General features: G+C 53.7%; 1 protein-coding gene across 2 annotated transcripts; it reads left to right on the forward strand.

Annotated features, from left to right (window-relative positions):
• Positions 1–42: 42 nt before the first annotated feature.
• ARHGAP25 (Rho GTPase activating protein 25) lies at positions 43–21,530 on the forward strand. Of its 2 annotated transcripts, none has more exons than XM_064497909.1 (12): positions 43–2,111; positions 2,474–3,375; positions 7,093–7,533; positions 8,325–8,412; positions 8,989–9,108; positions 11,786–11,993; positions 14,689–14,821; positions 15,982–16,055; positions 16,647–16,768; positions 17,742–17,947; positions 18,448–19,040; positions 19,708–21,530. In XM_064497909.1, the coding sequence occupies exons 3-12, from the start codon at positions 7,351–7,353 to the stop codon at positions 19,916–19,918; spliced, it is 1,938 nt and encodes a 645-aa protein (XP_064353979.1). In that variant the 5' UTR covers positions 43–2,111; positions 2,474–3,375; positions 7,093–7,350; the 3' UTR covers positions 19,919–21,530. The 2 variants fall into 2 exon arrangements, with proteins under 2 accessions (XP_064353979.1, XP_064353978.1); XM_064497908.1 differs by having other exon boundaries at positions 7,334–7,533.
• Positions 21,531–22,062: the final 532 nt, after the last annotated feature.

Genomic DNA, 22,062 nt, shown 5'->3' on the forward strand with positions numbered 1-22,062 from the left:
ATGCAACATTCGCCATGTCTTCTCTAGTCCCATCTGAGCACGTAGGGGTTAGGTAATAGATGGAGAATTAAGCTCTGTTAACACTCTCCCCCTCCTCCCAGGTTAGTTTGTCCTGCACTTTAGTTCTGCTTTATCTGCAGCCGTTAACTGAGTTTCCTCGTTGCTGTGACGTGGGTTTCAGCGAGATGCCCTGCCGCCGAGGCAGCCCGGAAACGTGCGTGCCCACGCTGCAGTGAGTCAGACGCATCTGATGCGCCGCATCCTCGGTGCCTGGCCAGTCTGCATCGCTCCCGGCAGTGCTGCCCGCCTTGCTGCGCTGCGGCTGGGCCCCGAGCTCGGGTGGGAGCTGGGGGGGGGGGGGGGGGAGACCCCCTTCTCCAGGTGTTGTGAACATACGGCTGTTTGCGTGAAGATCACCCTCGTTCCTCCTAGACCTGTGCCCGTCGAACTGCATAAAGCGTTCGGAAGTCACCCTTCCCAGCGCAAATCCTGCCTGGTGCTCCGTGCACTTAGTATTGTAAGGATACTAAGCCTCAAGCCAAGCCTGCCTCTGCTGCAAGCAGGTCTCAGCACAACCCTCCTTCCTGCTGTCTTCTAAAGCGTCTTTCCATTTGCTGGTGGTGGGTCAGAACAGCTTCCCCATGAAATCTGGAGAGAATAGGGTTTCAGAACAAAACAAAACAACAGTTTTATGGGCTGAGATATGTCCAAGGCCCCTTGGGGCATTCACATCAGGAACAGGTCCCCCGGCACGATCTCTGAGAAGACCCCAAGTCCCAAACCCCGCAGCAGGGTGGCTGGTGGGACCACGCGGGTGGCAGCCCAAAGAGCTCCGCAGGAGCTTGCTGAGGGCTTTTTCGGGGTGCTGGCGGGAGCAGGGAGCCCCAGCGCTGTCGCGGAGGGACATTCGTAACCGCAAGCGGACGTGGGAGCCCCGGCGTCTCGCGAGAGCTCGCTGCTGCGCGCAGGGCACAGGGGTTTGTCTGAACTGCACGAAGTCGCGCTGAAACGCCTGCCGTTTCCTTTCCCTTTGAAGGGAACGCGCTGCGTGACATCCTGTTCACACGGGCAGCTGGCGGCGGGTGGGCAGGGGCTGTCTTACACAAGCTGCTGTGGGGTTTCGTAAAAGTGCAGTTGAAAAAAGGGATCAAAATGCATGAAACACTGGAGTTCCTCCTTCTCTCTGCAGCTTATTAATAAAAGGGAAAATGACGCTAAATTCTAGAGCTCTTAACAGCACCCTTCACTGGGGGTAGGAGGAAAATGGGGGTAATTCAAGGAGTTTGGGCGCAAAGCAGGGTTTTGTACAGGTTACTGTAGTTCAGGCTCGGGTCCTGAGGCTGAGCGTGATCGGCTGCTCCGTTGCGATAGCTCCACTTTCCGCGCTGCCTCGTGCCGTCACGTTTCCAGGGCTTTTGGCAGCGGAATATGTGAGACGGGGGATGTCTGAGCTGGCGCGTCCTGGGGCTTTCTTTTTTTTGACCTGGATGAGGAATAGCAGCGTCCTGAACTCAAGGAGACCAGTATTTGCCTGCAATTAGACAGCCCCTGATGGGTTCAGCCTAGGTTGGGCTGGGATCGGGTGGTCGGAGCAGGTGCCTCCCCTCCTTGCCCTGGTGGCATGTCCTGAACTGATGCTACTGCCCTGCTGGCCTAAAAAACCCTTTGCAGGCGGCTTGCTGCGTCCCTGGCATGTGCCACCAAAGCGCATGACGGCGGGCAGCAGATCCGAGCAGGAACCCTTCGCCGTGTCCTCCTTCAGCACATCGAGCGCACCAGCTCGCTGCTCCTGCTTTCTGTCCGGGACCACTTCCCCCTCCGCAGACCCCCAGCTCTCCAGCACGGGCTCTTCGGGCAGGGATTTGGGGGGCAGGCAGGGGCTGACGTGCCCCCGTCAGCCCTGTGGCATGCGTTCCCACGTCTCGCCGCAGTGCTCACTGTTATTTGCTCTATCCGTGTATTTGCTAGCACAGGAATCCTTCCTTCCCTTCATTCCTGCATCCCGCAAGCTGCACCTCCATGCGATTGCATCGCTGAGAGGCGATTTGCTTTGCATATGTGCAGCTACCTCCCTCTTAGGAAGACAGCATGCAACGGCATCGTGGAACAGGGTAAGCTCGCTGCCTCGAGTGCAGACGGTGGCTTTGCCCAGCGCTGCGGGGTGGACAGGCCTGTGCCCACGTCCCCGGCCCTCGCGGGGGAATCGGGGTCCCTGCAGTGCCGAAGCACTGCATCAGCGTGGCTGCGCGGCGTCTTTTTGGACGCATCTTGGCGCATAAGCCGCAGACCTGAGCTTCACACAGGTTGCCAGCATTGACAACGCTGGTTTAGAAGCTGTAAAGGAAACTGTGCCAGCGCTTGCAGCCCTGTGGGAAGCCATACCAGTATAAACCAGTACTGTGCATATAGCGGAATTTACGTGTCAGCATAACCGTGCCATCTCTCCTCTGTCACCCAAATTGCACCGCTCCAGAGGCATCGAAATCCTACGTGGCTGCAAACATTGCTTGCTGCCATCCACCCGAAGGCTCCCCCGCGCAGGGACGTTTGCTGTGCACTGCTTTGCACTTAGTGCAGTCATCGGCATAGAGCAACGGAGGTTCAAAAAACCTCAAATCAGCTTTGGGGACAATTCGGCAGTTGTAATAAGCAAGCGCAAGCGGACACCCAAGTCGTCCCAGGCCGTGCCCGCACAGCCGCCCCGGCCGGGAGCTCCCCACGTGCAGCACCCCGTCCTCAAGGCGCTGAGCCCCGACGAGCGCAGCGGCTCTGCGGCGCAGCAAAGCAGTTCCCGAAAGCCTGGGCTGGGCTGCACCCTCCGGCCATGAGGCAGTCGCGGCTGCAGCACGCCGGCGGCGCAGAAGAGGCCAGCCACTTCCTCAAGCGCGGAGAGATGCACGCGAAAACGCAGCGCGGCTGCCCTGCTGGCTACCGGCGCGTTGCCGCGGCGGCTGGGCACGGACTGCTGCTGCCTCGGCGCCTCTGACTTGGCGTGACTGAGGTGGTATCAGAGGGGAGCGAAAAAAAAAGGGCAAAAAATCTCATACGTTGCATCTGGGAAGCGAAAGGGAGAGCACTGCAGAAAACGAGAAGGGCAGGAAAGTACTTTTATGGGGTTGCTTACAGCCGCTCGCAAAGGAAGGAGGAGGAAGTACATTAGCAAATCAACCTTAATCGCGCCGTCGCTCTGCAAGCGGGGGATCAAACCCCAGGCACGGGATTCCCAGAGGACTATAAGAGCTTCGTTTCAGCCAGTCTCCTAAGTGTGTCCCCCTCAAAAAAACCTAACAAAACCACCCCCCTCCTGATCCAAAATGTCACTCAAGCTGCCCCGGAACTGGGATTTCAACCTGAAAATGGATGCTGCAAAAATAGGTACTGTTACCGCTTTTTTATGCCCGTAACCTTTCTGCTTGCGCTGGGGCCTTTCAGGCGCGAGCCATGGGCCGGGGCGGCTGGGGACCCTGCTTGGGGGGTGCTGGCACCCAAACCCAGCAGCAATCGCGCACGCGGCCTGGACCGAAACCCCACCGCTGGCCTGGGCGCGGGGACAGGTGGGCGCTAAGCCCCCGCCGTCCCGCGGCCCCCGGCCACCGCATGCTGGTGGTGCTGGACAGCAGGGCAATTTGCAAATCATTTTGCAAAAATTTGCAAAAAGCCATTTGCAAAGATACCGAGCAATGGTGCTGCGGGAGCGCGGCCAGGGAGATGCGTCGGGGCTGCTGCGCTGGGTGTCCCGGGAGCGTGGGGATGGGGATGGGACCACCCGGCGCCCAGGCTTTCGGGAGATTCCCAGCACACACAGGCGCTTTGCTCTGGCTCATTTTGCCAGGGCAGAAGGTGAAATATGTGAGCTACAGAGAGGTGCAAGGCTGGAAGGAGCAATCTCGCCCGCGCTCAGGTCTCTTCGCCCACCCTGACGTCACTCGTTTCCTCCCACGGTGCATCCAAAGCCTGTTTTCGGGTCGGCAAGCGGGGGAGACGCCGGCTCGGGGCTCAGCTGGCCCTGGGAGGGCATTTGGGGCACCCCGGTCCTTGCAAGGGCGCGAGGGCGCGAGGAGGGGGTGCGTGGTCACTCGCAAGTGCGGTCACTCGGGTCAGGCTGGTTACGGCACAAGCCACATCGCCGCTGCTGGCCGCGAGCTCCGGCGGCTGTGGTCACCGGAGCGGCCAGGGCGCTGCGGGGCGCGGGGAGGGGGCCGCGCGGCCCCTGCCGTGCACTTCTTGAAAAAACACCTCCAGGTCTGAGCAAAAGCTTGGGAAACCGGGCCATCCGAAGTGATGCCCAGGCGTGCCATGAGCTTTCCTCGGGCCCACGCCGAGTTTTATGCCGTTGCCACTTTTGATTTCTCCCTGCGGCGAGGAGGCTTAAACGCGATGGTGTCTGCAGTGCTGAGCTCTTCCTGAACCAACGTCATTCTCAGAAATTGCTTCTTGCTGGCAGATCTGCTTGCAATTAAATTATTAGTGCTTTTTGCAAGCGTTGCTTTGGCAGCTCCAAGTCCCAGGCACCGGAGGCCCCGAGCAGCGCCGGAGCGGGGTGCGGGAACGGCCGCCCGCAATGCTGCCGACCAGGCCCGGGTTGGGCTGGGCTCAGCTCCCGGCTCGTGGCATTCCCGCGCCGCCATCCGCCGGAGCGCAGAACCCCAGGTCTCCCCGCTGCATGGGCACCTCCAAAATCCCCCTTCCAGCGCCTCCTTTTCATTTCTATCCGCGGAGCCACTGGTTTGCTCTCCTGGCCGCAGAGAGCCGAGGGTCCGGCCCAGCTCGGTGCATCGGCTGTGCTCCCGCCTCAGGGTTTCTGGCCGGGGAGCGGCAGGGACCTGACTCGCCTCCGGAAAATAATTGCAAAGCCCCGTAAGCCAGCAGCGCCCTCGCTGGCTCCTCCTGGGCTCGCCAGCACCTTGCAGGCCCAGGGCAGCACGCGGAGTCCCGCGGTGCCTCCGAGTTGTCCTTCCCAGAAGGCTTCTCTTGAAAATGCTTTTCATCAGTTTTCAGTGACAATCTTGCTTTTTGGAGGCAGAAAAACCTCAAAGTAAGGGCTGTGCTACTGCCTGGGCTCTCATTTCCTCCACCAACCGCCTCTGAAAAACGCCGAGGAAAATGCAAAAATACCGCTTTCAGCAACAGAGCCAATCTCCCTTGCGAGACCGGCGTGAGCCCGCTTGCTCGCACCCCGCTTGCCGCATCCCCTGCCCCAGCGCAGCGGCACCGTCGCTCCTCCGCGAGCAGGGCCGGGGTGGCACCCGCCTTCGGAGCGCGCGGCAGGACGCGGGCACCCCGCCGCGACGGGGTGCAGCAGGAGCGACGATGTTTTGGAAGAAGTATTCAGATTTGGAGGCCTTCACCGCAGGAAGCGCTTCGGAGAGCGCCCGGTCGCTGGAGCCGGTGCCCCGCGGAGGTGGCGAGCGCCGAGTGGGGGGAAAAGCTTCCCCCAGCCCCGTGTCAAAACCCGCAGGACTTTGGGCACGCTTAGCCCTCGCCGCACAAGGCTGAAACATGGAAAAGTGGTCGGGAAGGGAACCGCAACCTCGGGACCGCTGGTTTCGTGTGGGCGGAAAGTTTTGCAGGAGGCGCGAATAGGCTGTGGGTGCCGGCGAGACCTTGCACCACGCGCAGGGCACGAGGCCACAGACACCGCAGAGGATCGAGACCCCAATCTACCCCTTCTGCTGCACGTTCATTTTGCACCAGATGAAGCATGTTAAAGGCCGCAGAGAGGATTTGCGTTCCCATTCCCTGGCTGATTCAGGCTTTGGCCGGGGCGGTCAGGGCTGGGAGCAGGCAAAGCGCCCCGGGAGCAGCAACGGCAGGTTTTCCCACGCCGTCCCCCTCTCTCCATGCAGTCGTTTGGGGTCGGCTGGCCGTGCCTCAGAGTCCTTCCAGTGTTTCTCCGGTTTCCTTTCTCCAATGCTGTGATTAGCAGCTTAATTATCACGGTGCCGCACGGCTCGCTGCTCAAGCGGCCTCGCTCGGCCCTTCCTTCCCGCAGCATCCCAATCCGCAGGGCATCGATGCAGCCACCCCGGGCTAAGGTGATGGAGAGACACAGCGCTCTCCGTGCCTGCCCTGCGCTTTGAAGGATGATTTGGGGGAGTTTGCCGTCCTTTCCGAGGTTTCTAGAGGAAATGCTGGTTTCTGCAGGGAGGACGTGGGCTCAGAGCCCACCAGCTGCTCTCCCGCGGTGCAATGAGCCCACGTTGCCGGCACTGCCACCGAGCCTGGCTTGCAGGGACGCCGGGCACGCCAGCACCGTCTGGAAAGCCCGGCGGGGTTTCTTGCGCCAGGGGATTTCGAAAGGGGAAGCAGGTCGGTGCTGCTGACCTCTGAAGCCATCGCTGACTGCCCTGAGCTCGGCGCAAAACTCGTTTCCCAGGCTGGGCCACCCGCCGCGGGCGTCCTCGCACCCCGAGCTCCGGTGCTGGCTCCACTCAGGGGGGTTTGACACTTTTGCAGCGGATGCATCGCTGCTTCGTGGGAACCGTCCAGGCGTCACTCGCTCCGCTCAGCCGGGGAGAGCCGAGGCCCCGGCGAGTCCCCGCACAGAGCTCAGCCAAGCTGAAATCCCCTGTAGTCATAGCACTATTTTTACCCTGAGCCCGTTAATGCTGACCCAGCTAGCCGGGATGGGCGCACAGTGCCCGGCCCAGGGACAAAAATCGGTGTCTCTCTGGAAATAATCCCTCCCCAGGGCATTTGGCATTGCAGAAGCACCTAGAGATGCTGCAGGGATCTGGCTGCCATGTGCAGAGCCCTGGGCACAGGCGCTGGGTGCAGCGCCGGCACAGATGGGCACAAAACCCATCCAAGCGATGCTCACGGGAGACAGGGAGCAACACCTTCCCGCCCAGTAAATCCGCACCCGTGCTTTTTTCCACTGGATCTCCTTACTGTGGGAACAGCCCCTTGGGAAACATCAGGCAACGAGCTCCCTAGACTGAGGGGTATTTTTCAAGCGTTCTTTTCGAGGCCGGCTGGGGCGTTCTGCTATCGCCACTGCAATCAGTTTGGGGAGGGAGGGCGTGAAAAAAAAAAAAAAAGCATGCTACCACCAGAAAAAAAAAAGCTAATGATTTTCTTCTCACTTGCAAGACAATTACTCCCACGCAGGAAAAAGGAAGCATACCCTGACAGATACTGCAGCCGCTTCCGCTACAGCCTCTCCAGCCTGCCCAGCGCGCTCTGCGCAGGCAGAGGGGCAGAGCACGGCTCCCGCCGCCTCCTTCCCGCTAGCGCTCGCTTTAGCCCGGCACGGCTGCGGCGGCGGCGGCCCTTCCCTGCCCGCCGCTGCCCGCGTCCCTCTGCCAGCCGGTCCCTCTCTTCCTCTCGCCAGCCCGCTCCAAGAGCGTGATGACGGGCGAGATGGTGCCCGCCGGCGCCCGCCCGGCCTCCCCCAACCCGCTCGAGCGGCCCCTGAAGATCGGCTGGCTCAAGAAGCAGCGCTCCATCGTCAAGAACTGGCAGCAGCGCTACTTCGTGCTCCGGGGCCAGCAGCTCTACTACTACAAGGACGAGGACGACGCCAAGCCGCAGGTACGCGGGGCGGAGGTGCATCCTAGCTAACCCCATCGGGATCCTCATATGCGCACTTAAATTAATGCAGCGCTCGGGAGCCCTGCCGGGGCTGGGTGCCACTTGGGTGCTGGGAAAACCCAACGGGTGAGAAAGCTGCCGTCGTCCTCCAAGGTTAATTTCCACCATCTTCTCCCTGTTTGGGGAGTTTCAGGGCAAGAGGTTCACTGCTGACGGAAAAGCCGGTCCGCGTAGGAGAGGCTCTCGCTGCGGCTGCTGCGCTGCCCTGCGTGCCTCGGCCGTCGCCCCTCCACAGGGACAAAACGGTTGTTTTCCTTGTTGGCAGGTTTTCCTCCCTTTTTTTCACCCCTCCCTTCCTTTCTCTGTTCCTCTCCCACAAGCACTGGGGTTTGCTTGGTTTTTGTTTCAAGGGACTCTGTGTAAAAGGACAAGTTTCTTTTTTACTCTGGTGTTTTGCTGTGTCTCATCTCCTCAGGTCTTTCTTCTTCCACACCCAACAGGAGATGAAAGCAGATAAAAGTGAAAAAGGAGAAGAAAAAAGTATAATGTAATAACTAATATATAATAACCAGTTTTCTCAGCTTGAGAACCAGCTCATCAGAAAAAACGGTGCTTGGGAAGTGTCCCTTATTGCTTGAAAAGTCCCTTTTTTTTACAATATTTTTTTTTTTTTTTGCAATGAGAAAAAACCATCAGCTCCTGAAACTTGTTTAAAGGGCGGATTTGGGTCTCAAGGGCTGAGGAGGTGACGTGAAATGGGTGTTGGCAACTCCTGCTCTGCTTGGACCTAGGGCTGCCTGTCGCTGCAGGGAAGCACCATCAGGGAGGTGGCCGGCAACCCCGAGGAAGGAGGGAAGTTCATCTTCGAAATCATCCCAGGTGAGGCTGCGAGCACCCCGCGTCGCCGCTTCACTCCACTTTGTCACGCACTTTTTGGCTGGGCCAGACACATCCGAGCCCCGGGAGGCTCTTGGGGCCAGGTCCCGCTCGAGACCTGATGAAGCAGCTCCAAAAATTAGCCGGAAAAAGTGTTTTTGTGGTTTGGTTTTGTTTCCTTTTGATAACGCAGAGCTTTCTAGTCCGCCTATCATTCTGCTCCCCCGTATTTTCAGCGTCTGTACAGCACTGCATGGCATGTGACAACTGATGTCTTGCTTTTACTGCTCATGCGTCAGCCCTGTGTCACTGCCCATGGCCGGGGCCACCAGCGTGATCCCTGCGCTCGCGGCAGCGCTGACACAAAGGGAGGATACTTCCCTCGCTGTAATTTTAAGCAGTTTTTGTTCCCGTGTCCAACAGCCTCAGCGCAAGTGAAATGCAAGAGCGCTGCTTCCTTTTGCAGGGAAAATAGGGATTAACGGGGGATTTGGGGCCCCAAAACTTTTCACAGAGAAACCAACAAGTATTTATGCTTTCCCTCCTCCAGCTCCCTTTATAAATGATTCTTTTCTGCAGGGGTCTCTGGAGACCAGAATCGGGCGGGACAGGACTCCTGCGTGCTCATGGCGAACTCCCAGGCTGAGATGGAGGAGTGGGTTAAATCCATCCGCAGAGTGCTGGGCTCGGCCTCAGGAGGTAAAGGGGAGCGGGAGCAGCTCTCGGAGAGGCCGTTCGGTAGCATCCCGTGCTCCGTGGTACCTCTTACGCAAGGAATTCAAACCTTGAAACCGGAACGGGGAGTGATGATTATTACTTAAAATGCAATAATGCCTTAGAAACCGTCTTATAGACCGGCCCCTGGGGTGTTGGGTCTGTACAAACGCGGGCAGAGTTAAGGAACTGGTAGTCAAGCACGAATGAGGATCTTTGGGCTTGGTTCGACATCTTTGGGGAATCTTCTCATTGACCATTGGCTCCAGCAAGTGCCAATCTCGAGGACGACTTCTAGTCAGCAGGTCAGTGACAGAGCAGGGAGTAAAGCACAGAAAAAAATCCTGCCTTTCACCTCCTCCTTTTCTCACTCTGCTTTTCAGAGCACTCAGCTCTCCTTCCCCCGTTTCTGCCGGCTCTGCTCCCTGCAGCGTGCCTCCACGGCGTGCTCGCCAGCCTCGCGGGGATGGGGTTGCCACTTGCAGGCCCACGGGCAGCTATTTGTGCCATTGCAAAATCGTGGTCAGGGAAACGTAAAGCATTAACCACTTAGGAAGGAGCAAACCATCGATTCATCGCTGCCGGTGATGCACTTGGAGGAGGAGGCAAGGTCACGGTCCTGTGCTCCAGCTATACAAGATGAGCACGATGCAGCTCTGCTCTCCAACAGGCTCTGTAGCTCCCGCGCTAGTATAAATCGCAGCAGCTCAAAGACAAGCGGGTGCTGCTGATACGAGCTTTCATGCTGTAACCCTGCTACAGCAAAAGATAAGCCACATCGAGACCCTGACGCAGCTGGCTGCCTCTGAAGCCGAGATGTTTTCTGCCTTTACCCTGAAACGCGCTGCGCCTCAGGGGAGGCACTGTTACCATCTAACATTTGGATTGCTCGAGAGAGATTTTCAGGGCACTGCCCCACCCTGCTAAGTGTAATAATATAAAATAATAACTCCAGGTCTGATCCGCACTTAAACTGAGGAGGCTGCCAGCAGGATGAAGTGACCTTGCATGACTGAAAAAGTAAATTCGTAGTAACACAGAGAGCCCCGAGCATAGCAGCAAAGCCAGGCGCTACAGAGCTGCATTTTATGCAAACCAAACTTCGTGCTTTTGGCTCCAACACAAGCCGAGGCAATGTGTGCCTTTAAAGCAACCCACCGCACGGTGGAGGTTTTGGCAAGAGCTGTGGTGGAAGAAGCCCCACGTGACTCAGATGCAGATAAGGCAGCTGGTGGTGAAGCTGTGCTGCTGCTAAAAGGCAGAGCGGCTGCAAAGGGCCAAGCACCACTTTCCAAAACGTCTCCAGCCTCCGCGGGCCGGCACACGCCGGGAGCTGCTTCACGGGCTGGCTCCCCCCACAACGTGACACCTCTGCTGCCAGAGGGACCATGCAGAGCGTGCCGCTGGCCCAGCGAGGCTTCCCCGAGCAAAGGCAAACCCCAGCCTGCAGGGTACAAGCCTTATCAGCTACCAAAGGAGGAAGGGGAAGAAAAAAAAAAGAAAAAAGAAAAAAGCCATTTGCTCCATGACAGGTTTATGTTCATTATTTAAAAGCATAAGCAAGCCACCTATAAATGAAGAACCCCCATGAGCGGGCAGGTGCTGACAAGCCTTGCGGTTCCTAGCGAGAGTGTTTACAAGCATTATACTGATCCGGAGGATACGCAGGGAGTATTTCAGCCTTCGGAGCACGAGGCAAACACACTGAGCAGGCACCGCCAGGGCAAAATACGGTAGCGGGCCGTCGGACCCTTTGCCGCTGTCAGCATGCCGCAGGCTCTGCGGAGGAAGAGCTGGGATGCGGGCTGCTGCATTCCCCCCCTCGAGCTGCTCTTCCGCTGCGAGTTCGGGAGGAAAAAGCCCTTGCTCCGCAGGAAAGGTACTGCCCACTGTAAAATACCGCTTTTGCTCGCACAGGGGAGATTTTGGGGGGGGATAGGAGGGAGAGAGGGAAAGAAAGCAGCTAACTAAGATATCCAGCCCCAAGCCTTTGTGAGGCTTTTGCAGCTCACTTTTCGAGACTTCTGCTTTATCATGGAAATTTCCTTGAAGAAAAGCAAGGGCTGGAAGCAAGGGAGCCCCCGAGCCCAGCTCAGCTCTGGCAATTTTGCTCCCAAACCAGAGGCCCTGGGTTTCGCAGTGCTGCACTACTGACTTCTCCCCAAGCCACAGGCACCCATGCAGCTGGGAATGCAGCTGTTAACTCCCAGCCATCCCCCATGCTTTGCATGTCCTTTGCATTGGCCCCACAAGCTCACCCTCCCTCCCAGCACCTGCCTCTTTGCTTTTCCCATTTCTCTCTTCTCTGCTGCAACTCCTCACTATTCGGAAGAAAAGCGAGTACTGCCTGATGCGCGGTAGTAGGTAACACGCCTTGAGCGCTGTCAGCCAGATGCTTTGCGGTGTTACAGGTCTGCAAGGAGGGCAGAAAACAAAAATCACCAGGATGGTTGGGAAGCAAAGATAGAAAAGCTCAGAGAAGAATTTTCCTGCTCAAGCCAAACCCTAATCTTGGCAAGTCAGAGCTGCCGCTGAAATTTATAAGCTGGAACAGTCAAAATAAGGATCTAGAGCATCCCTCTGTGAAGCCATCATTTAACAGGGCAACGGTGTTGCTCGTTGCCCTGGAGCAAAGCTTTTAACCCACGTGTCCTTTTCCTAGCGGTGTTTGGTCGGCGCTTGGTAGAGACCATGGCCTACGAGCAGAAATTTGGGCAGCACCAGGTCCCCATCCTGGTGGAGAAGTGCGCGGAGTTCATCCAGGAGCACGGCATGAGCGAGGAGGGCATCTTCCGCCTCCCCGGCCAGGACAACCTGGTGAAACGGCTCCAGGACGCGTTTGATGCTGGAGAAAGGCCATCATTTGACCGGTAATGCTGGATTCCCCCCTTTTGCACCCTGAAATCCGGGGAAAAGCAGCCCACTGAACCCCCAGTGAGTCTGGAGGGGCTCAGCAAGGAGGGAGGAGAGATTCGGCAGAAACCCAAAGTGCCAGCAAAGGTGGAGCAGGGAGCCCAGCTGCTGACATTAGGTTGATAAAAAAGAAGAGAGTTTAGGGGTGTCCCTCACCCTCCTTCTCCAAGGCCCGCACTTGAGACAGGTCCCCACTGAGATCACAGATAAGGATAACACTTTTCTCTGCTTTTCTGCCCTGAGCAGCTGAGCTCTGTGTAAGAAGGAGGTTTAGAGAAAGGAGAGCGAGCAGAGGGTTGTGAAAGAGTTCAGAGAAGGTCCTAAAGCTCAAGGTAGAATTGCTTTCCTCAAGGCTTCCCCAGAGCTAATAGAGAGCTGGCTGCCCCTGCAGAGCTCCTTGTACCCCAGAACTCATCCCTGCAATGTAGCTCCTTTGAGAGCACAGCAAGATGCTCCAGAGAGAGATCTGCAGCTCCTACCCCTGCCATGCCCTATGCAAAATGAGAGAAGAGGGAAAGCACCCCGCTGCAGCTCTTTATAAAGCCCGGTGATTGCTCCCAGAGCAGCTGCCCAACCTCTGAAGGCGCCTTGTCATGGCTAAAAGGTGGCCCACCTCCTGGCCCCGCTGAGCCGGGGCTTAACCCCTCGCTCTCGGCTCCCCGGTTTGGGGAAGGAGGGTTTGTGCGGAGCGGCTTCCCCAAGCCGCCCTTGGTAGAGCTTGTTTCTGCATTCCCAGGCCTGTCCCGGACCACAGAACTTTTCCTGTTTATCACCTGGCTTTATGCAGAAAGCGTGTTACGAGAAGCCACAGCACTTTTACCTAAACAATCCCTGCGCTGCTCCAGGGCGTGAAAGGTAGAGCGGCGGCTGCTCCGTGCGTAACCAGCCTGGCCTTTGGTTTTGCATCACGTTTCTCACTTTCCCAGTGCCTGTATCCTGCTGACACTTTCAGAAAGCTTTCCTGTTGTAACCTGTGCGGGGTCATAGGAAGGTGAAGGCTTTTTTTTTTTTGCAGAACAATGTTTTGCAGCAGGGCACGGAGGAGGAAAGGGTAGCGGCTGGTTTTGGTGCCTGGTGGTGTTAACCCTGTGCTGCCGGGCTCGGGGTGATCGGCCCTGGGGTCCCACAGAGATTTCTGGGTGACAGTGACCCTTTTTCTCATTGAGGTGGGAGCTGGGAAGGCCAGTAACAGGGTGCCCACCGGCGTGAATGCCACCAGATGCTGGCTCGATCATCAGCACCATCTTCCCATCTTCAGACCGTCTTACATGTGACCAGGGGCTGTCGTGCAGCTGAGATAGCAGTATCCAAACCCACGGATATGCCAAACAATGCCTGGCAGCTCATACAGGTGGAGCTGTGAGATGTGACACTGGGGCTGGGATTCAAGGAGGTGCAACTACTGTCATTGCCCAACTCTTATCTAAACCCTACAAATGTTTATCCTCAAAACTGTGGGTGTTTGGGGCACAGGGACGTTCTGCTTCTTCCAAAAAGCTCCTGGCAAGCCGCCAAAATCAAAGCAAAAGGGCTCCTGAGTTGATTTTCTATGCCCCACCTGGAAGCGAGAGCAGAACGGCCCTAATGCTACAGCACCTGGACCAAAGTTGGACAATCTAAGCAAAATGCACCCTTGAGTTCAACCACATAGTGCCCAGAAAACGCTCTGACAGCAAATGTCCTGGGAGCTTTGGAGAGCGGGAGTGGGCAGTGGTTAAAACCGGAGGTGAGGCTTTCGCTGGGAATACAGTGTCCCGAAACTGCAGAGCAGCAGGTAATGCTGCTTCCAGCCAAGCTGGGCTTCCCCCCGCGACACCAGAGACCGGCAGCTCGCTGCCTTGGCTGCTAAGGACAGCCGCAGCCGTCTGACGCTGCAGAGAGTATTCCCCCCCAGCCACGGCCTGTTTGGGTTTGCACGGGCATGTTGGCCCAGACAAACACAGCCTGGGCATCAAGGACGCCTAATGGTGTGTTTTGGTAGGCTCTACAAAAAGACAGCTTTGCAAAAACTCCTCCTGATTATGTGGGTTAGTTAATAATAATAATACTAAAAAAAAAAAAAAAAAAAAAAAGCACAACGAATCCTAAAAATAAATGACATGGAGGATTTTTGCTAGAAGTTTATAACAGTTTAGTGACTTCAAGGTGGGTCAAATGAGAGGCTGACAATCTTGACAGCGTCCTTTGGACATAATGTAAACTACATGGTATGCAAAGCTGCAAACATCTGTCCCAGCAGAACATCTTCAGTAATTGCTGTTAATCTTAAAAGCCCGGGCGAGCTTCGCCAGCTCTGCACAGAGTCGGGAGCGCCTGCCAAAGAGGCGAATGCTAGATGGTATTTGCATGAAGCACTCGTGAGTCAAAGGCGGGCTGGGAAGACTCAGCCCACGTACAAACGCTGGGGACCTGCCAGCCCTGCGGTGCAGAAAGTCTCCCGCAGGCAGTTATTCTCCCACGGGCCGAGTCCCTTCCCGAAGCGGGGCCATGGTCCCCCACGAGTTCCCCCCCAGGTTGGTTCTTCCACCCCGTTGAGACCTCTTCATCTCCCATCTCTGTTCGGGGAGCTTAGACGTATCCCCTGGTGCCGGGCCAGGGTTTGCTCTCGGGCTGGGTGCGAGCCTCCCGCGAGCGGCTCTTTCTGTGTTACAGCGATACGGACGTGCACACTGTGGCCTCCTTGTTTAAGCTCTACCTGCGGGAGCTCCCCGAGCCCGTCGTGCCCTGGATGCAGTACGACGATTTCCTGCTATGCGGCCAAGTGCTGGATGCGGATGAGAGCAAGGTACAAAAGGGCGGTAGTTTATCTCCTCCTGGCCCGAAAACTAACCTCGTTTAAACGGCGGGGCTTGGGGAGCTGGAGACGTGGCTGCTCGGCAGCGGCTGCTCGGCAGCGGCTGGTTCAGCGCAGCCTCTCACCAGCCCTTCTCAGCATTTCACTTCTTCGAACAGGAGTCTCACTAGCTGGGCCACAAGGGCTGGTGTGCAATCACGAGGCTTTGAAACTGTCAAAAAAAAAAAAAAAGAAGAGAAAATCTCCCAAAGCCAGTGGGGTTTCCCAAGCTGACGACATGGGTCTATCTGCTTCACAGCTTAACTTTCAGAGGCAGATCACAGAGCTGCTCGGTGTCTCTTTTCGTTGAGCCCTTGCAGCAAGTGGAGGGTGTGAAAAGCAGGAGAGGAAGGAAGTGCAACATCCTGCAGCGGCTATCACCCGGAGCAGGGCTGGCGAAGAGCTCAGGGCGAGGGCGAGGAAGGAAGTGGGGATTTGGGAGAGGGTTAGAGAAGTGAGAAGCACAGAGGAGCAATCTTTTACTAACGCTGTATTTTGATGGGCCAGAAACCTCCTCACCCCCTCAGAAAACACTTGTGGACGTGGTTCATATATACGGAAACACAAGTACGCTGCAAAATAATAAGGCAGTGTAGCAGCATGAGCACTACAAACCATCACATTCAGGCCTAGAAGCACCTGTATTTCAAGGGCAAGTGTTTCCTGCAGGTGGTTTCACGTCAGGATGTTTTGGGTTAGAAGTGCCATAAATATTTGCATACAAGAAATGTAAGCAAATACATCTACAAATACAAATACATTTACAAATACAAATATGTCTCATTACCTTTGAGACTAGGCGTGATCAGCTCTTTCACAAGGGCTCAGGTCACCCGTGCTGTGCTGGATCAAAGCCTGCTCTCCCCTTCGCTGCTCTGGCAGTGGCGATGCTGGGAAACCAGCTGCCTCTTCTTGCTGAGCCTCGTCCAAAACCTTGTCCAGGTCCATGCTGGGTGTCCCAAAGAAATGTCTGGATTTCATTTCCAAGGTGAGCAAATACCAAGAGGTGAGACTATACAGGGACGGACTGGAGCGACCAAGAGACATTTGCAATTTATGTATGTGAATTCATATGCGAACCCTTACAGAGCTATTTCTTAACTTGCATTTAGGGTCACCAGGAACTACTGAAGCAACTGTCCCTTCTTCCCCGAGACAACTACAACCTCCTCAGCTACATCTGCAGGTCAGTCCTTTGCATAAGGTATAAACACCTCAGATTTCTTGCTCTTGAGTAAAAATATCACCCCAAAGGCTGAAGCTGACTGCTCCAGAGAGGGCTCCCGCAAGCTGTCGTTTGGCATCAGATCCTTACTGTTTTAAAGGGAGAGTCTCATGCCACAGGGATGAACACATTAAGGAGGTCTGAGCATAAATGTCTACCCCAAAGTCCCAAAACTCACTTGTGAGCCCATGAGAATTAACATGAAGTGCAGTATTTTAGACTAAGTCTTTTACAATGAAACTGTGGAGTTTCACCCAGCTTGGCCATGGGTGATGTGTGTTTTTTTCTCTGGCACTGCAATTAAGATTAGATTTTTTTTTCCTTCCTTTTTTTCTTTTTTCGGGCGGAGGGAAGAGGAGAACCCAGCAGCTCATCACATGGCAGTTTTTCTAGTGACACGAGACAAAGCTCCAGTGCAGTCATAAGGGACATATATTTTTCTATCCTTGGGGTTTAGAGGAGGACCTAGACGGATTATGAGGGTTTTATAACAGCCTGCATATAGGAGTGTTTCTTCTCTGACTTGGAATCTTTGCCCTTGGATTCTGGCAGGTTTCTACACAAAATACAGCTGAACTCTAGTGTCAACAAGATGAGCGTGGATAACCTGGCCACGGTGATCGGAGTGAATCTCATCAGGCCAAAGATAGGGGATCCTGCAATTATTATGAGAGGTAAAAGGGACTCCTGGAATGATTGGTGTAGGAGCACATGATGCACTGAAATATTCAGATAGCTGCATCCGGTCTTAAAATTTAAAGCTATCTAAGGTAGACTTATGGATGTAAGCCAGACACTTGTCTGGGCACAGTAATACAGCAGGGCAGTGTAAAGCCACAGGTAATCAGTTGGGCTATAAATGTGTCTGTGGTAAAAAAGCCCTAGGAGCTGCACTGTGCATTCTCTCCATCGCTTATTCCAAAATATTCAGGAAGATGGCAAAGTCACCTTTCTTTCACCTAAAGCAGGGAGATGTGAAATTCTTCTTGAAGAAACAGGGGAAACTCAAAGAAATAACTGCTTAGATAAGCCAAACAATGTAATCCCTTGGGCAAGGGACAGATGCACCAGAACTAAGAGAAGAAATGTTTTAAGGCCAAAGATTTCTCTGCTCCACGTAGCTAAGGCATGATGATCCCTGACGCTGAAGGTCATTCATGTGCAAATGGTCCGCAGACTCCTGCATGAGTTACATCCCACGTTCTCCCTAGAGGGGGATTTTCACACAATCCCTCAGCTCTGCTCTGTTTTTAATAACATCTATTGCATGCTTGGAAGAAAAGTATGTGAGGCCAGGTGCCTGGTTTAAAAGGGTGACGTAAATTCCTTCCTGACCTCCCAAACTCTTTTGCTGATGATATTCAGCCATCCAGTGATATAACCGATGCTTGTAGTTTGCCTGCCGAGCCGAAGGAACACATCTGTGGCTTGGCTCAGCTGAGCAGAGTCTCAGCTTGGTTGCTGTTCCAGCGTGATACAAAAATCTCCCCCTTGATTTGGTTTTATGATCATGCTCCTTGCATTCCCCTGCATTTCTGTCTGCTTCTGCAGAAGAAACCAGAAAGACCGACCAAAAAACGTAAAAGCCCAGGGAAAGAAAGCTCGCTATGCTGGGTTTGCTGCTGATGGATCTCCTGTTTGTCCCAGGTACACCACAGATCCAGAAAGTGATGACCGTGATGATAAGGCACCACGCAGACCTCTTTCCCGCATCCAAAGATGTGCCGCCATCTCCCCCCACCCAAAAAAATAATGACTTCAAGAAAGCCCCCGTGCCACGCAGCTCCGTGGGCTGGGATGCTGCAGAAGACCCCGCGGTGTCCAGGACAGACAGCTTGATCCGAAGGCAAACAGTAAGGCTAGATCCTTGCAGAAATGGCCGGCAGCAGTTTTAATAAAGGGCTGGTTAATAATAATTATGGGATCTAACAGGTCAGCAAGCCACTAAGAGCACTTGCTATTAATAGGCTAAAGATCTGTAACTGTCACCCTTGGAATATCTACATCAGGAAAATGAGTTCTTTCCTGTGGAAAATTTACTCTTCTGGGAAAAAAATCAAAACTCCTAAAGCTTTTTAGCTAAAAGGCAGAACAGATGAAACCTTTTCAGTTCATGATGGTGAAGTGAAAATGCTGAGGGCTTTTCTCAGAAAGAGACAGTCTCTGCAAAAAGCTCTTTTTAGTAGAAAACACACTTCAAGCCAAAATCATTTTTATGCAAAACTTTTGGCCATTCTCGCTAGCATGTTAAAATGTGACCTTTGTAAATATTGCGGTTTCAGTAGTCGCTGCAACCTATGTCTGCGTGCACGACAGGGTGAAGATAATCTAATGCCATAGGTCTGTTTTTCAGAGAGACGACCCAAGTGCCAGCAGTGCCACTGGACCAGCTGCGAGTTCAAGTGTGCCCGGAGAAGATAATGATGTGAAACAATTCAAAGATACTGTGGGAATGTGGAAAATGCAGTCTAGGAAAAGAACTCAGACTCTACCTAACAGGAAATCTTTCCTGACAGCTGCTTCTCAGGGGGAGAAAGGCAGCAATGACAAAAGCGACATATTTGCCAGTGACTTTTGGAAATCCTCCCCAGGAACCAGCATGCCTTCTGGGCTCCCTGATGGACATAAAAGAACACTGTCTCATGATCTTTTTAAGCTGCTTGACCTTCACCGGGCTTCAACTTATGATAACGTACCTACCTCTCAGGCGGAAAGGAGGGAAGGCAGCTGCTCCAGCCCCGGCACAGCGAGCATCAGCTCCGACAAGCAATTCCTGCCGAGCCCCAGCCCCAGCCATCAGCCAAAGGAAATGGCCAGCCCTGCCAGCAGCCCGGCTGAGGTTTGTGATTCTGGTCAGGAGAGCAAGGAGTTCCTGCACAGCATGATCCTGAAGCTGGAAAAAGAAATGGAGGCACAGAAAAATAACTACGAAGAGCAAATTAAAAGGTAACGCACTGCCAAAGGCTGCCTTCTGGAGAGTGTGAAGTCTTTGGTCCGTATTATTACAATACTAGTACTTCACAGAATTGTTTATGAGTAATAATATACACTGTATTATAGTAATGACTAAAGTTACAATATAGTATTATAGTGTAGTGTCTAGAATTCAATGCTCATGTCCTGTAGGCTCATGATGTAGTTGCTAATATTATTATATTACTATCATATTAATTCTGCAATAATTATATGGTCATAATTATTGTTATTATTACAATATTATATCATTATACTCTCCAGAATTCAGTAGTACCACTATTACAGCATCATATGGTTGTAACCATTAGTGTCACTATAGCTTCAGGTATTGTTAAGGTACTGTTATACACTGCATGTATTGTGCTTATTGATGTGGTCATTGAGGGTCAGGGGAGCAGAGATTCAGGTTCAAGCACTGTCACTATTCTGGACCAGACACCCCAGTGCTGCTAGGCATCTCCCAGGGTGGAGGAGATCAGTTCTGCAGCTCCCAGAGTAGCCCAGAGATCAGGACTGCAACTCTGAATTATTCAATTGCTTAATGGCACGGAGGACTGACTGACTGAGAGCCAAATGATGCCTTCCTAGCACTCTTCCAGTTCAATCTTTCCATGCTCCTTTTCATTTCTCTTTGCAGCCTTGAGAAGGAAAACTTCGAAGTCTGGGCCAAAGTGGTGAGGCTGAACCACGACATTGAGAGGGAGAAGAAGAAGTCGGAGGAACTGGAACAAAAGCTGATGAACGTGGAGCGCTTGCGGGAAGACATGGAGAAGCAAAACAAAATGCTTGAGGAGGAGATAAAGAACTTTGCCCAATCCAGGAGCAAAGCCGATGCCAAAAACAACTAGGAGAAGACACCTGGATGTGCACAGACATAAAATGCAGGTGCATGGTTTAGCATTCAAAGGAACTGCCCAGCAGGATCAGAGCCAGGGACTCGTATAGGCCAGTGTCCTGTTACAGACCGCGGGCTGGTTCGGAGGAAGGAGCCCAGAAGTTAGAGGTTTACACTCTGAAACAGAAAATTTCAAAACTGTTCTTTAGCTTTATTTTACTTTTTAAATCCTCCTCTGGCTGCTCAAGTTACCTGTAGAACAGGCCAATACTTCTTGCTGCTCAACCAGAATGTCTTCTAGTAGGAGTTCAGGTTAAATATATATTATACTTAACGGGAATAAACGAGCAAGTGGCCTTCCTGTCATTCAGCTGTCTCCTTGCTGAAGATATCATAGTGCTTTGAGTGGAACAAAAAGATCATAAATCCTGGAAGCAGGGAGGCAGAAAAGCCCCCCGGTCTGAGGTGGCACAGCCTGTCACTCGGTGTGCCTGGACGCTGTGCTGCGAGGCACCCTCTGCAACCAGGTCGAGATGTTCGGATTAACGCACATGCTTCATTATTGCTCTTAAAGAGTGAGAGAAGACCAGGCAGGCTTTCTGATCCACCAAGAAGAGGTCTGATGCAAGGTCACTCGCTATGATGTGTTGTGCTAGATTCATCGATACTAAGGCTCCAGGTACAAATGGTCTGACCAGACTGATAAACCGTAAAAGCCTGTTTAGTTAAATTGCTGTTCAGGTGTTTTAGAGCACTGTTTCTTATAGCCCTGTGTTATATATAGCTGGCACAGCTGCTGCTGAAGCCTTGGAGCACTGCTTCCAAGCATTTATACATGGAGCTCTTCATACAAAGCAAGTCCTTCAGAAACTTTACTCGTTACAGAAAATGCGACTTCTACCAGTTTCCCTGGGAGACAGTTTTCACAGAATAACAGATCTGAACTTATTTACCGCCTTCACTTTTGTTTTTCATGATTTCGTCAGTGTAGGTTAGGATTCCCTTGGTCACCTCAGTGGATACCTGGATTTGCACCCCGGCTGTGATGCTGGGACTCTCCCCATCAGGCGTAAGGACTAACTGGACTCCAAGGCCTTGTGCTACCACTTTGGCTGTTTATAAATGCGTCGCTTTGGCTGCTTGTTCTCCCACCATCTGTAGCGAGCTGGCCTTCACCAGCAGCAACGCTGCTGGAAGCGTTCAGCGTAGGAAACAAGCAGGAGTTTGCAAGAAAACCTTTCACTCGTCACGTATGTTAGAAGGGTGAGCCGCAAAACACAGCCTCATCCCAGCCTGAAGCCTTCATGGGAACAGAAGGAGAAAAACACAGACGTGAAGGAGTTTTGAACCACGATTGCCTTGGACCAGATGCACGGCTCTGTGGCTCCAGCCCAGCCAGGCAAGCATGGTGGCATTAGTGCAACGACACTGGATTACTGTTACTGAGGACTTGGCTTTGGCAATTCGAAAGTTCAGTTCAAGGCAGGTTGCAGGCTCTCTTGGCAGACACTGCCAAGGAAAGGCCTGGAGAGAAAAACCGACATAGAGGAAACTACGTGAAAAGTGGGGAGATGAGACGGGGAAACTGTTAATATGGAATAAAAGTCAGTATTGTCTATATAGCACTTGCTGTCATCTGCCTTGCTGCTGGGGACTAGGCTAGCTCTAAAACTGAGCCAAGACTCCTTAGTCTCAGCCTCCTTAGTCTCAAATGTAGACTCACTTTGATATTTTGAATCCATCTTTGCTCAGATACGGGGTAAGTATAGGCAAAGGGAAGGTTTGTGAAAGTTGAACCGCATTTAAGAATCTGGCCCATGAATAGCTCATCCCACCTATAAACTCCAATTGTAGATACTTTTCCCTTCCGTAGGACCCCCAGGGACTGCACAGCTCCTCAGCGAGCAGCTCAGTAGCAGTGTCTTTAGAGCCCGCGAAAGACCATAACCTTGAGAGAGCTGTCTGAGTGTTTTGTTTTATTTAACTTTTTACCTTTCCAGAGAGCTTGTTACGAATCTGCCTTTCCTTCACGGCAATGCCGCGAGTGCGCGCGGAGGCACGCGAGCAGGAGGATGCTCGGGAGAAACTCATCCATTGGACCCGTGTGGCACAGGCCTGGCTCGAAGCGAAACACCACCATCTGGGCTGGAAATGCCA

The sequence above is a fragment of the Dromaius novaehollandiae genome, chromosome 26, assembly GCF_036370855.1.
Source record: "Dromaius novaehollandiae isolate bDroNov1 chromosome 26, bDroNov1.hap1, whole genome shotgun sequence".
Taxonomy (NCBI): Eukaryota; Metazoa; Chordata; class Aves; order Casuariiformes; family Dromaiidae; genus Dromaius; species Dromaius novaehollandiae.

Coding starts and splice junctions, on each gene's coding strand:
- ARHGAP25 (XM_064497908.1), top strand. CDS start 3,315: ATGTCACTCAAGCTGCCCCGGAACTGGGATTTCAACCTGAAAATGGAT. Junction 8,413..8,988: donor CATCTTCGAAATCATCCCAG/GTGAGGCTGCGA, acceptor TCTTTTCTGCAG/GGGTCTCTGGAGACCAGAAT. Junction 17,948..18,447: donor GCTTGATCCGAAGGCAAACA/GTAAGGCTAGAT, acceptor TCTGTTTTTCAG/AGAGACGACCCAAGTGCCAG.